Source organism: Oncorhynchus gorbuscha, linkage group LG11 (genome assembly GCF_021184085.1).
Source record: "Oncorhynchus gorbuscha isolate QuinsamMale2020 ecotype Even-year linkage group LG11, OgorEven_v1.0, whole genome shotgun sequence".
NCBI lineage: Eukaryota > Metazoa > Chordata > Actinopteri > Salmoniformes > Salmonidae > Oncorhynchus > Oncorhynchus gorbuscha.
Window position 1 is genome coordinate 32,984,556 of NC_060183.1, and position 15,799 is coordinate 33,000,354.

The following is a 15,799-nucleotide window of genomic DNA, read 5'->3' on the forward strand; positions in this document are numbered from 1 at the left end:
GGTGGTCTATAGCAGCTTTCCACAATAATATGATTTAGGTGAGGCAGATGAACCTGTAGCCATATTACTTCAACAGTATTTAGGCAAAGACTAGAAGGAGTTTCCATATGCCAGTAATTTCCTTTAAAATCCGTGAAGGTAAGTGAACAAGTGCACACTTCGGGAGGCCATGTCTTCAGATGAGAGGCCATGTCAGTGGCATATCTACCCATTCCAGTCCCAAAATAAACCTTAGATATGAAAGGAGAGATTATTGGGACACAACCTCTGTCTGACAGTGAGGTTAACATGCTAACTACTGGTTTCCTACTACAGGAGGTTGGTGGCACCTTAAATGGGGAGGACGGACTCGTGGAAATGGCTGAAGAAGAATCAATGGAATGGTATCAAATACATCAAACCATGTGTTTGATGCCCTTTCATTCGCTCTGTTCCAGCCATTATTATGAGCCATTCTCTTCTCAGCAGCTTCCTGTGCTTCCTACCTCACGCTAAGCATCAGCACGACTAATACATTTTCCACCTCTGTTAGTATTGGAGCTGACGGGGAAAGCAGCTAACAGGTTAATGACATGGGAGGCTATTCAGAAGGAAAACTTCCTGACAGACCAGAGCAAGATCCAGAGAGGGAGTGACTCAGAGAGGCTCAAACGGATGTCAGTCAAGTGAGTAAACCTTTACACCCGCCCTCCAGTTAGGATCCATCTCTCTTTCAGCATTTATCTCTACCAATTTAACTACAGCCTTTTCTAGATAATGTTTATATTTATTGATATTATGAATATATTTATACTTACATGTTACAGTAGCCTACATATACATGTATTGTATACATTTAAATATTTTTATATTTTTGTCCAAATAATATATTTTATATACTTTAATATACAATATGTACTCTACTGTAATATTTTTATTATGTGATGTTGTACGATCAGGTCCAAAATTATTGGCACCCTTGATAAAGATGAGCAAAAAAGACTGTATAAAATAGATAATACAAATACTGAGGCTGAAACTTGGCCGCAAGTAGATCTTCCAGTAAGACAATAACCCCAATGCACACATCAAAATCCACAAAGAAATTGTTAACTTACCACAAAATCAACATTTTGCAAATGACCCTCTCATGCTCCGGTCTTGAACCCCATTAAAAATCATTGTTTTGAATTGAAGAGGGCAGTCGATAAGTGCAGATGAAGGATATCAAAGATCTGTAAAGTTTCTGTATGGAGGAATGGTCTAAGATCCCTTCCAATGTGTTCTCCAATCTCATAAAACATTTTAGAAAAAGGCTCAGTGACATTATCCAAGTTTCAAGTTTTATTACTCGCATGTGCGGGATATACATGGTATACATCATCCAACTAAATGCTTATTTGCAGGTTCCTTCTCGACAATGCCACAACAATAATAAATAATAAAATATAAGAATAAAAACAAAGTTCATGACTCAGTAGAATAAACATTTTTAGGGTGGTATAATATTTGATTTGTAGTCCAATATTTACACTTGTTTTGGGGAAGTAGGGGTTTAAATTGTGCACTATTTAGCAATCGTAATAAAAGTCTGGTAGCAGCAGTTGTGATGTGTGTGTAGCATGAATGTGTGTGTGTGCGAGTGCATGTGTGCTAAGGTGTGGAGAATCAGAGCAGGTGTTCAGTCCAGTTCAAGTGTTCAGCAGTTCAGCGATGTGAATCGGAGCATGTTGCCTTGTCTGCTTGCTGAAGTCAACAATCAACTCCTTTGTTTTGTTGATGGTGACGGAGAGTTTGTTGTCCTGGCACCACAATGCCAATTATTTGACCTCCTCCTTATAGGCTGACTCATCATTGCAGGTTAACCATGGTGTCATCAGCAAACTTGATGATGGATTTGGTGCCATACAAAGCCACGCAGTTGTGGGTGAATAGGGAGTACAGCAGAGGGTTGAGGACACACCCCTTGAGGGCCCCTGTGTTAACAGTCAGTGTGGAGGTGTTGTTGCCAATCCTCACAGCCTGTGGTCTGCCTGTCAGGAAGTCCAGTTGCAGAGGGTGGAGTCCAGACCCAGGGCTCTGAGCTTGGTGTCGAGCTTGGAGGGGAAAATTGTGTTGAATGCTGAACTGTAGTCAATGAACAGCGTTCTCACATAGGTATTCCTCTTGTCCTGATGTGTTATGGAAATGGCATCTTCCGTGGATCTGTTGGAGTGGTAGGCAATTTGGAGTGGGTCCAGTGTGCCTGGCATGCTGGCCTTGATGTGGGCCTTGCAAGGTGAGGTACAGATGTAGAATCCTAATTTAAGACAGTTTGCTACAGAAGGAAAATAATCCTTCAGAAACAGCAAATGTGGATTATAATTAATGAACATTTTTGTAGTGGTGGATATGTTTTTCATTAGGACAAATCAAATCCAATTTCTACAGACATTCAACTTTAGAAGCCTTTTTAAATCTCAAATACATTACAAGTTTACATTTCCCGCTGTGCAGGAAAATTCACAGCAACCAAAGTGATCAAATTAAGATCTGTATTGATAACAGGGGTTCCAATCATTTTGACCCCTATATTTTAGAGCAAAACAAATATTTTTTTGTTAAACAAAATCTCTTTCTCTGAGTAATTGTATTAGTGTAAATGTTTTGCAGGCAATATATCTCTGTATTTGTGTTCTTTATCTTAGTCTTTTTTGCTTATCTTTATCAAGGGTGCCAATAATTTTGGACCTAACTATGTGTTTACTGTGTGACAGGGTGGACAGTGTGCTGAAACAGATGGCTGAGACAAGGGATCATGATCGCAGACTGAGGGCTCTGGAATCGGAGGTCAGGCTTACATTTTGTTCCGACATTCTATTTATGTGTTTGTGTGTGTGATTTAGATTTTGTACATACTGTATGTCTCACAGTCCCAACATGTTTGTGTGTGTGCTTGAGTGTTTCCACCAGCAGACGAAGATTGAGAAGGGGCAGGGTTGCTCCAGCTCCCTTGGCATGTGATTGTTGCTTGTGATGCCAATTGAGTCATTCGTTATATCAAATTGAGGTGTGTGTTTTCAAGTTTTATTAATCGAATGTACAGGATACAGATGATACACCGTCCAACAAAATGCTTACTTGCAGGTCCTTTCCTGACAATGCAATTAAATGGCTCAGGGCATCAACAAAGGAACTCCATTTCTGTCTGTCTCTGGCCATCTTCTCCACCGTGCCCCAGCTGTGCTGATTTTGTTGGAGCTTGGTCTCCATTGTTCTACGCCACGTTGTCTTGGGCCTCCCCCTCTTACATCTGCCCTCTGAAAGCCAATAGACAGCTATTCTTGGGATAGAGTCTGTACTCTTTCTCAGGACGTGTCCAATCCAGCTCCAGCAGCGTCTCTTGAACATGGCATCGATGGCTTCCTGCTTAGTTTGTCTAAGGAGGTCGGTCTTTGATATTGTGTTTGGCCAGAAGATGTCCATGATTCTCCAGAGACAAGTGGTGTGGAAGGTAGATCGTTTTTTCGGGTCTTCTGTCATTTTCCAGCATTCTGAACCATAAAGGAGAGTTGGCAGTACACAGCTCTGGTATAGTTTGTATTTGTGCTATATTGTCCCAATTTCCAGAATTCGTGGAACTTCATAAAGATTGCTCTTGCTTTATTGATTCTGGTGCAGATGTCTTTGCTGGTGCTTCCATCATGGCATATGGTTAATCAATCAATGGTATTTATAAAGCCCTTTTTACATCAGCAGATGTCAAAGTGCTATACAGAAACCCAGCATAAAACCCAGGTCAGGGGAAACTGTTGCCCTGTCCGATGATACCCCCGGACAGGGCCAACCGGGCACGATATATCCCCACCCACTTTGCCAAAGCACATCCTACACAACACTAGAGGGATATCAACAGACCACCAACTTACTACCTTGAGACAAGGCTGAGTATAGCCCACAAAGATGTCCTCCATCACACAAGCCTGGTGGGGGCGCAAAACCGGACAGGAAGATCTGTGACTCAACCCACTCAAGTGACGCACCCCTCCTAGGGACGGCATGGAAGAGCACTAGTAAGCCAGACACAGCCCCCATAATAGGGTCAAAGGCAGAGAATCCCAGTGGAGAGAGGGGAGCCGGCCAGGCAGAGACAGCAAGGGCGGTTCGTCGCTCCAGTACTTTGCCGTTCACCTTTGCACCCATTGCCCAGACTACAATCAATCACAGTACCCACTGAAGCGACTTCAGTAAAGACTTAAAGGTTGATACCGAGTCTGTGTCTCTCACATGGACAGGTAGACCATTCCAAAAAAAATTAGCACTATAGAAGAAATCCCTGCCTCTAGCTGTTTGCTTAAAAATGGGGACAATAAGGAGGCCTGCATCTTCTGACCGTATTGTACGTGTAGGTATGTATGGCAGCACCAAATCAGAGCAAACCCATGTAATGCTTTGTAGGTTATCAGTAAAACCTTGAAATCAACCCTAGCCTTAAAAGGAAGCCAGTGTAGAGAGGCAAGCACTGGAGTAGTATGATCACATTTTTTGGTTCTAGTCAAGATTCTAGCAGCTGTATTTATCACTTACTGAAGTTTATATGATCCTCCCAAGGTAAGTAAAACTGTGGGTTAATGCTCCTGTTCCTTGATTTTGGCTGCTTTTGCTGTGTTGATGTTGATGGGCATGACCTTTGTCTTGCTGTAGTTGATAACCAGGCTGGCTGACTTGCTGGCCAAAGGACTGGACTCTGTCAGTTGTATCTTGTAGATGTTGGTGTGTGTGTGTGTGTGTGTGTGTGTGTGTGTGTGTGTGTGTGTGTGTGTGTGTGTGTGTGTGTGTGTGTGTGTGTGTGTGTGTGTGTGTGTGTGTGTGTGTGTGTGTGTGTGTGTGTGTGTGTGTGTGTGTGTGTGTGTGTGTGTGTGTGTGATAAAAAGAGTAAGGTCATCGGTGAAGTCAAGGTCTTCTAGAGAAGAGTACAAGGTCCATCATATTCCTCTTGCCTGATCTTCTGTTGTTCGCCACATGAACCTGTCTATTGCCCGATTGAAGAGTAAGTCTGACATCACACAACCTTGACAAACTCCAGACTTCACAGCAAAGCTCATGTTTCTCATTTCCCCCTTCTGATGACCAGGTGGCGAATCGCATCTCTGCATGTCTGGCAGACATATCAGTGTGGATGACGGATCACCACCTCAAGCTGAACTTCGGCAAGACGGAGCTGCTCTTCCTCCCGGGGAAGGACTGCCCGTTCCATGATCTCGCCATCACGGTTGACAACTCCATTGTGTCCTCCTCCCAGAGCGCTAAGAACCTTGGCGTGATCCTGGACAACACCCTGTCGTTCTCAACTAACATCAAGGCGGTGGCCCGTTCCTGTAGGTTCATGCTCTACAACATCCGCAGACCCTGCCTCACACAGGAAGCGGCACAGGTCCTAATCCAGGCACTTGTCATCTCCCGTCTGGATTACTGCAACTCGCTGTTGGCTGGGCTCCCTGCCTGTGCCATTAAACCCCTACAACTCATCCAGAACGCCGCAGCCCGTCTGGTGTTCAACCTTCCCAAGTTCTCTCACGTCACCCCGCTCCTCCACTCTCTCCACTGGCTTCCAGTTGAAGCTCGCATCCGCTACAAGACCATGGTGCTTGCCTACGGAGCTGTGAGGGGAACGGCACCTCAGTACCTCCAGGCTCTGATCAGGCCCTACACCCAAATAAGGGCACTGCGTTCATCCACCTCTGGCCTGCTCGCCTCCCTACCACTGAGGAAGTACAGTTCCCGCTCAGCCCAGTCAAAACTGTTAACTCTGGCTCCCCAATGGTGGAACAAACTCCCTCACGACGCCAGGACAGCGGAATCAATCACCACCTTCCGGAGACACCTGAAACCCCACCTCTTTAAGGAATACCTAGGATAGGATAAAGTAATCCTTCTCACCCCCCTTAAAATATGTAGATGCACTATTGTAAAGTGGCTGTTCCACTGGATGTCATAAGGTGAATGCACCAATTTGTAAGTCGCTCTGGATAAGAGCGTCTGCTAAATGACTTAAATGTAAATGTAATGTAATGGATGAAAGTTGCTTGTAGAACTGTTTTATGATGTTAACAACATGGGTAGGGATTCAATAAATTCTTAAGATCTTTCATAGGCATTCGCAGTGAATGCTGTCAACAGCCTTCTAGAAGTCAATAAAGTTGAGTAGAGTTTCCATCTGTATATCTCCTTCCTCCCCTGAAACCTGCTTGTTCATTCCTAAACACTTTCTCTATAGCTCAAGACATCCATTGTATGATAATCTTGCAAAAGATCTAGCTGGGAACGGATGTGTCACCCCTCCAGTTGTTGCAATCGGATACCCTGCCCTTCTTAGGCACCTGTATGATGACCCCCTTGGTCCAATCTGAAGGTATATTTGCTTTCATCCAGATGTCAGTGAAGAGTGGAAGACGGATGATTGCATCCAATACTGGATCGATTTTGAATAGCTCTGCATTGAGGTTATAGGGACCTGGAACTTTCCCATTCTTTAGTGACTTGATGGTAGGGATTTTTTATTTTTTGGTTGGTGGGGCAGTGTTTATGTCTAGGTCTTCTGGAGCAGCTTCAGGTGTGTTAATTGAACCTCTCCGAAATGTTCTGTCAATCTTGCTTCATGTTCATTTTTCTGTACTCAGGAGATTGCCTTGCATGTCTTTGATTTGAATATTTGACTTGAATTTTCTGCCACAGATTAGGTTAGTGATTTTGTATACTTTTCCTTGCCAGCTGCTTGCTGCTGCTTTTTCAGCTGCACTTGCCAGCTCCTCTAGTTACTGCTCCTCCAATTTCTGTTTTGACCTTTGTGATTTAGCATCTGTTGTTTTCTTTTTCAGGTCCCTTCTTTCCGCAATCATTTCCCATGTTTCTGGGGTGATCAATTCATTGCGTTGCCTTCTTCTGTGTTCTATGGTTTTCTTGCTGCTTTCACTGTAAGCTTTAACCACTTTCTCCCACTATCTGACTATATTTCCTTCAGTCATCTCATCTTCTTCACCTGTGTTCTTTGAAAGGGCTTGATACTTGTTGCGAACTTGCATTATGAAGGTTTTCTTGACGGTTTAATCCCTCAGCATGCCAACTTCAAATTTTGTTGTTCCTTTTGTCGGTGGTCTTGAACAGTTCAGCTTTAGTTGATGTCGGCAGTCACAAGACGTCCCTCCCGCACCTTGACGTCCCTCAGCGAGATAATCCACTTGCTATTGATCATCAGGTGGTCAATCTGGTTCTTCTCTCTTCCATTAGGAGAGTACATTATCAGCTTGGATATTCTTGTGGGGAAACAAGCTGCCACCAATCACCAGGTTATTTGTGACACAGAATGTTGCCAGTCTCTCACCGTTGTCATTCATCTCTCCACAGCTGTACTTCCCCATTGTTCTCTCGTAGTTTGCGTTGTCGGTGCCAACCTTTGCATTCAGGTATCCGATGACGAAGAGCAGGTGTTGGAACAGGTGCCTTCTAAACTTCAGATTGGAGGGTGTTATAGAACAGACATTTTTCTTCATCTTTGACATAGTTTGTGGGATGTTTACTCTACCCCTTTCTGTAGGATGATGGAGACACCTTCACAATGTTGTCCGTCCTCCCAGACAGAGTGTAGTGCTGTTTCTCCAGTGCTGGTTATTGTGGAACCAGAGCAAGTCCACCTGGCTTTACTCGCTCCCAGGATCTGTAGCTTGTATCTTCTTATTTCGTTGGTAACCTGTGCCAGCTTTCCGGACTCAAACATTGTTTTAACATTCCATAAGCCAATGTGCAGTTTGTTTTTGGTGTTCAGTGCTCCCATCTTCACATAACCAGTTTCCCATAGGCTTTCACTGATGGCGGTCAGACAAGTCTGGGACTCTGGGAGATCTTAGCATCCAGTTGAAGGATTGTCATTTGTTCATGTAGCACAAAGGTTTTACGGTATGATGTTGCTAGCCCCATGCCCAACCATGCACCATGTTAGATTCTTGAAAATGTATCGAGAATGTCTTGGAAGGGTGTTCATAATTTAATGGTAGCTACATTTAGCTGTGAGAGAACAAGCTTGCACTGGAATATATTTAATTGAACTTGACTCTCAAACTACATTTTTTTTTAACCATTCTTTCCCAGTTGGAGTATTGCTCCAGTGCACTCAGCTGGATAATGGAAGCACTCTCACAGAGCAACATGGTCAAACCCACTCGACCACCGCCAACACCTAGAGGTACCTCCCAATATACAGTGCATACGGAAAGTATTCAGACCTCTTGACTTTTTCCACATTTTGTTACATTACAGCCTTATTTTAAAATGTATTAAATTGTTTTTTTTTTACCCCCTCAATCTACACACAATACCCCATAATAACAAAGCAAAAACAGGTTTTTAGAAATGTTAGCAAATGTATCAAATAAAACTGAAATCTAACTTTATTTGTCACATGCGCCAAATACAACCTTGGTGTGAAATGCTTACTTACAGGCCCTTAACCAACAATGCAGTTCAAGAAAGAGTTAATAAACTATTTTATTCAACCAAATAAACTAAAGTAAAAAATTGTAAAAAGTAACACAATAAAATAACAATAACGAGGCTATATACAGGGGGTACCGAGTCAATGTGTCAATGTCATTTGTACATGTAGGTAGGGGTAAAGTGAGTATGCATAGATAATAAACAGCGAGTAGCAGCAGTGTAAAAACAAATGGGGGGGTTGTCAATGTAAATAGTCATGTTATGGCTTGGGGGTTGAAGCTGTTCAGGAGCCATTTGGTTCTAGACTTGGTGCTTCGGTACCACTTGCCATGCGGTAGCAGAGAAAACAGTCTATGACCTGGGTGACTGGAGTCTTTGACAATTCTTTGGTCTTTCCTCTGACTCCGCCTAGTATTTAGGTCCTAGATGGCAGGAAGCTTGGCCCCAACGGTGATGCAACCAGTTAGGATGCTCTTTATGGTGCAGCTGTAGAATTTTGAGGATCTGGGGGACCCATGCCAAATCTTTTCAGTCTCCTAAGAGGGAAAGGTGTTGTTGTGCCCTCTTCACGACTGTCTTGGTGTGTTTGGACCATGATAGTTTGTTGGTGATGTGGACACCAAGTAACTTGAAACTCTAAACTGCTTCACTACAGCCCCATCAATGTTAATGGGCACCTGTTCTGCCCACCTTTTCCTTTAGTCCACGATCACCTCCTTTGTCTTGTTCAGATTGAGGTTGTTGTCCTGGCACCACACTGCCAGGTCTCTGACCTCCTCCCTATAGGCTGTCTCATCGTTATCAGTAATCAGGCTTACCACTTTTGTGTCATCTGCAAACTGAATGGTGTTGGAGTCGTGTTTGGCCACGCAGTCGTGGGTGAACAGGGAGTACAGGAGGGGACTAAGAACGCACCTCTGAGGGGCCTCGTTGTTGATGATTAGTGTGGCAGACGTGTTTTTGCCTACCCTTACCACCTGGGGGGCGGCCCATCAGGAAGTCCAGGATCCAGTTGCAGAGGGAGGTGTTTAGTCCCAGGGTCCTTAGCTTCGTGATGAGCTTTGTGGGCACTGTGGTGTTGAACGCTGAGCTGTAGTCAATGAATAGCATTCTCATATAAGTGTTTATTTTGTCCAGGTGTGAAAGGGCAGTGTGGAGTGCAATAGAGATTGGGTCATCTGTGGATCTGTTGGGGCAGTATGCGAATTGGAGTGGGTCTAGGGTACCGGGATGATGCTGTTGATGTGAACCATGACCAGCCGTTCAAAGCACTTAATGCCTACTGACGTGAAATATTAAATTTACATAAGTATTCAGACCCTTTACACAGTTCTTTGTTGTTGCACCTTTTGCAGCTATTACAGCCTTGTTAATCTTTTCCTTGATCCTGACTAGTCTCCCAGTCCCTGCCACTGAAAAACATCCCCACAGCATGATGCTGCCACCACCATTATTCACCATAAGGATGGTGCCAGGTTTCCTCCAGACGTGACGCTTGGCATTCAGGCCAAAGAGTTCAATCTTGGTTTGATCAGACCAGATCATCTTGTTTCTCATGGTTGAGAGTTCTTTAGGTGCCTTTTGGCAAACTCCAAGCGAGCTGCCATGTGCCTTTTACTGAGCAGTGGCTTCCGTCTGGCCATAAAGGCCTGATTGGTGGAGTGCTGCAGAGATGGTTATCCATCTGGAAGGTTCTCCCATCTCCACATAATAACTCTGGAGTTCACTTTCAGAGTGACCATGGGGTTCTTGGTCACTTCCCTGACCAAGGCGCTTTTCCCCCGATTGCTCAGTTTGGCCGAACGGCCAGCTCTAGGAAGAATCTTGGTGGTTCCAAATTTCTTCCATTTAAGAATGATTTTGTTTTGGTCTCGGCGCTCTACGGACAATTCCTTTGACCTCATAGCTAGGTTTTTGCTCTGACATGCACTGTCAACTGTGGGACCTTACATAGACAGGTTTGTGCCTTTCCAAATCATGCTCAATCAATTGAAAGTACCACAGGTGGAGTCCAATCAAGTTGTAGAAACATCTCAAGAATGATCAATGGAATTAGGATGCACCTGAGCTCAATTTCGAGTCTCATAGCAAAGGGTCTGAGTACTTATGTAAATAAGGCATTTGTTTTTTATTTTTAATACATTTGCAAAAATGTCTAAAAACCTGTTTTTGCTTTGTCATTATGGGATTGATGAGGAACATTTTTTTAGTTGATCCATTTCAGAATAAGGCTGTAACATAACAAAATGTGGGAAAAGTCAAGGGGTCTGAATACTTTATGAATGCACTGTATGTCCCCACAACCTTAATGCTGAGAACACGGTTAATAAACACTTTTCAGTGTTTATTCATTCATTCATTCATCTCCCAAATCTCTTCTCCAGAGTTTTTAACCAACATAACAATAATGTATAGTGGTTCTTCCTTTAAAAGTTACAAGCTTATGTCGCGACCGTTTGTGGTATAATGGTGGCATTCTGTCATTGCACCACACTATCACACGGGGGAGTTAGAACGCTGATCTATCGGTAGTCTAAACTGTGGCAATTAATGGAGGCGTTTTCAGTCTTTGAGTCTCTCCTCTGGCAATAGAGTTCTGCATCAAACAACAACAACTGTCTGTGGTCCTGGAGTTAAGATGGAACTTGGGTAAATACAATGGGGGAATTTCACTTGACATGTGGACTGACAATTTCCCCCAAAAAAGGCACCTTGTGCTTTTGGTATCTCTCCCTCTAAAAACCGAAATACATCATTCTAAGTAACAAACTGGCTTTATTTATAAATGAGTAAGAATGTCTCACCCCATGTTCAAGAATGGCCTTTTTCTCTTTATTCAAATTACAATCGCTTTCAGTTATTTGAAACAAAATCATCTCCAAAATATAGTTATTTTTTAAACAAGCCATAGAATGTTGGTTGCAATTTCAGTTTATTTATTTTTTAAAGTAAGGAACTTGTCTGTCGGCCCTGCATTCAAGATCAAAATTGGTTAAAGAAAATTGTGATGAATAAAAATATATACTACCGTCTCTTGCGCATTTAATTTTCCTTTCATAATGCATCCTTATTTACAAAGCGATTATTATTGTCAACCCTGCATTATAATTATATAAAATCCCCTTAGTTATTTTCACAGACCAGATTTGCCCTAACGAAAAATGCCCCTTAGATATTAATTTGGAATTATCCAAACCTCTCAATTGTATTATTGGCGGAGAGTCACGTCATTGGCGGGGTGTCAGGCGGCATTGGTGGAATTGAAGATGGCGAGGAACGAGATGGAGTCACAATCCATGCCAGGCAAACATGCAGATCTTTATTTTAACTACATTTTAGTTGCAACACGTTCGATCAGGTTTAAATCAGGTGACCTACGTAAATACTTTAGGCGACATGAGTCTCACTAGTGTTGAGTAATGTGCTTTTAAGTGTTGTAGTTCTTTAAAAAAAAGTTATTTAACCTTTATTTTACTATATAAAGGTCAACTTAGTCTGCTGGCGTCTTGACCCTGTTTATGCCCTCATTTGCAATGCAAACCATAACGAATTGCTATGGGAATAAATGGAAGAGGCAAGTGGAAGGGGGGGGGGTGGTAAGGAACCTTTCTGTCGGCCCTGTTTTCACAAGGGGCTATTAGCAGGACAATAGACACAATGTGGTCCCAAAAATTCCTCTCTGACATAGGGTCCAGCATATCTCTTGAAGATGTCATTGAATGTCTCGTCAGCTTGGATCCATGCCTGGGCCTGCAGTATGCAAAGTTTTTTGTTTGTCAGACAAATCATTGGGTCGAATCTACAGAACAGTACAAAACAAGAGAACACACATCACATGGTTAATGTTTTGGAGAAAAAACGATATATATAATAATAATTACAATGTCTTACAGAGCCTTTCCATAAGTCCTCTCAAGTTTCTTCAACTGTCTTCTGGCTGTAATTAGAGCGCTGTTGATTGCCTTTGCCGATCGCTCATCATTCATCCATAACAAATTATTATGGGAATAGATTTCACTGAAATACAGAAATTTTGGAGTAAAGTAGGCTAATGAAGGCAACAAATTGTTGCTTACTGGAACACCCAAAGTGATCCAATTGTTATAATAGGATTTGAAGCAATAGCTTACCCGTGTGTGGTCAACTATTTCAGCACCATTTCGCACTGCTGTGAGACAAGCATGGGGACTGGTCTTGATAAATCATTGAGATTTTTATTTTCACTGAATCTACGTTTGGGTATTGGTTAGTCTCCAATTAAGGTGTGGAAATGTTAGGAGTATTTTGCTCTTAGTAGCCTACTTCCGACCGTCACTTTGTACAGCACTATATTTTCCTAACGGAAACCCTGAGGGTTTTGTTTTTCTTGGAATAAAAACACCATAATATTTATCAAATTAAGCAAAGTTTCTTAAAATCAATCCCACATACTGTGTTCTTACAAACAAAAACAAAAAATTATCTAGTACAATCAATATTAAATACTGTCAAATGCCATCTGGTGGTCAAACTAGCACTAACTAGCGTTAATGGCAACAATGGCTGACTCTTAAATAACATGCCATAGAATTCTGTGGCAGCCCGCAAGGTGTGCTGCAGTATGACAACTTTTAAAGGAAGAACCACTGTATATAAACCCTGGATTGCTGATGCTTTGTATTGGCCAATGAGATACTTTGAAGCCACCAGTCGGCCATATTGGCACTCCTCAGAAAAGAAGTCCTCCATAGGAATGAATGGAATTCTACAGTATTTAATTTAAATGTTGAGGACAAAATTACATGCATTTATTTTTTGTTGTAGTGTCGACAGTAACATTAGTACTTTCTAAAAATATACACTACCATTCAGAAGTTTTGGGTCACTTAGAAATGTCCTTGTTTTCGAAAGAGAACCACATTTTTTACCATTAAAATAACATCAAATTGATCAGAAATACAGTGTAGACATTGTTAATGTTGTAAATGACTATGACTGCCTAGAAGGCCAGCATCCCGGAGTTGCCTCTGGCGTTGAGACTGGTGTTTTGCGGCTACTAATTAATGAAGCTGCCAATTGAGGACACTCTAATGTGTCCTCTTGCTCAGTTGTGCACCAGGGCCTCCCACTCCTCTTTCTATTCTGGTTAGAGATGGGTTACTCTGCTCTGTGAAGGGAGTAGTACACAGCGCTGTACGAGATCTTCAGTTTCTTGGCAATTTCTCACATGGAATAGCCTTCATTTCTCAGAACAAGAATAGACTGGCGAGTTTCAGAAGAAAGTTATTTGTTTCTGGCCATTTTGAGCCTGTAATCGAACCCACAAATACTGATGCTCCAGATACTCAACTAGTCTAAAGAAGTCTTCTTTAATCAGAACAACAGTTTTCAGCTGTGCTAACATAATTGCAGAAGGGTTTTTCTAATGATAGATTATCCTTTTAAAATGATAAACTTTTAAAATGATAAACTTGGATTAGCTAACACAACGTGCCATTGGAACTAAGGAGTGATGGTTGTTGTAAATGGGCCTCTGTGCGCCTATGTAGATATTCAATAAAAAATCTACCGTTTCCAGCTACAATAGTTATTTACAACATAACAATGTCTACAATGTATTTCTGATCAATTTGATGTTATTTTAATGGACAAAAAAATGGTCTTTCAAAAACAAGGACATATCTAAATGACCCCACATTTTTGAACGGTAGTGTATATATTTTATGTTTAGCTCACATAATATAATTTAAAAGTATACATTAATGTGTCAAAAACAAATGCATTTCGAGAGCTTCCCACATTTTTTTTTACATCGATTGAGGAGTGCCAAGATGGATGTGAGGTGGTTTCAAAACAGCACCCCCTGTAAGTCTAGTGTATATATGTAAATCGTTGGTAGATACAGCCAAATGATACTATACAAAACAACAGGGTACACTTAAAACTGACAGGTTTAAGCATGATACTGTTATAATGCATATTAAGATTAATATGTACACTGAACAAAAATATAAACGCAACATGTAAAATGATGGTCCTATTTTTCAGTACCCAGAAATGTTCCATATGCACAAAAACATACTTCTCTGCAATGTTGTGCACATTTGTTTACAACCCTGTTATTGAGCATTTCTCCTTTGCCAAGATAATCCATCCACCTGACAGATGTGGCATATCAAGAAACTGATTAAACAGCATGATCATTACACAGGTAATGAATTTAAATTGAATGATTTCCTCATTTAAACTGTAACTCAGTCCAATCAATGAAATTGTTGCATGATGCGTTTATATTTTTGTTCAATATATGTATATACACAATCTTATTCAGTTTTGTGCTTTTTGATTTTGATAATTGTTTTGTATTTTATCTGATTGTGATTGAACGGTTTGCACAATGTCAGTGTCTGTAGAAATTTGAGCCAAAAGTCAAATGTCTTGTCCCTTCTCTGTTTTTCTCTCGTTCTCCAGAGCCATTCCCTACCCCCTCCTCTTCCATCTGATCCTATCTTTGTTTACATGCCAAGCCATTCAGGGTCACTGAAAGAAAAAGTTGAAACGCTGTTTCTTTCCACTTCGGCTGCTTCTTTATCAACAAGGGACCACTGCTGCCAATTGTTTTTGTTGGCATTTTAAATTGTCTTTATTCGTTAAGGTTGTGTATTTCATTTTTAAAAGGATCCTGAAAGACAACAGTTGGAACCAGGGGAAAGGGCTGTTGAATAACTTTTTTTATGAGGGCTATGTTTTTTAAGGGGTAATGTGATATACTATGTATTTGTCAAATACTTTTTTGCACAATTTCTTTTACTTTTTGAAGTTTACATGTTTTATATTGGGTATTTGTCACTGCATCTAGACCAGTTCTAGGTTCATAATGTACATTTTGTGTTAGAGGTATCTGACATATTTTAGGACATACAGGTGAAGTCGAAGTTTACATACACCTAGCCAAATACATTTAAACTCAGTTTTTCACAATTCTTTACATTTAATCCTAGTAAAAATCCCTGTCTAGGTCAGTTAGGATCACCACTTTATTTTAAGAATGTGAAATGTCAGAATAATAGTAGAGAGAATTATTGATTTATTTCAGCTTTTATTTATTTCATCACATTCCCAGTGGGTCAGAAGTTTACATACACTGAATTAGTATTTGGTAGCATTGCCTTTAAATTGTTTAACTTGGGTCAAAAGTTTCGGGTAGTGTTCCACAACCTTCCCACAATAAGTTGGGTGAATTTTGGCTCATTCCTCCTGACAGAGCTGGTGTAACTGAGTCAGGGTTGTAAAGGCCTCCTTGCTCGCACACGCTTTTTCAGTTCTGCCCACAAATTTTCTGTAGGATTGAGGTCAGAGTTTTGTGATGGCC

The 15,799-nt window shown here is 41.5% G+C and overlaps 1 protein-coding gene across 1 annotated transcript in view; it reads left to right on the forward strand.

The window, feature by feature from the left end:
* The window catches only part of LOC124048535 (transient receptor potential cation channel subfamily M member 4-like), a 95,905-nt gene extending 80,423 nt beyond the window's left edge, over nucleotides 1-15,482 (forward strand). The window contains exons 24-27 of the mRNA XM_046369414.1: nucleotides 533-665; nucleotides 2,736-2,808; nucleotides 8,104-8,197; nucleotides 14,899-15,482. Coding sequence (XP_046225370.1) covers nucleotides 533-665; nucleotides 2,736-2,808; nucleotides 8,104-8,197; nucleotides 14,899-14,930 — 332 coding nt within the window. The 3' untranslated portion in view covers nucleotides 14,931-15,482. The remainder of the gene's footprint in view (nucleotides 1-532; nucleotides 666-2,735; nucleotides 2,809-8,103; nucleotides 8,198-14,898) is intronic.
* The last annotated feature ends 317 nt before the right edge of the window (nucleotides 15,483-15,799 follow it).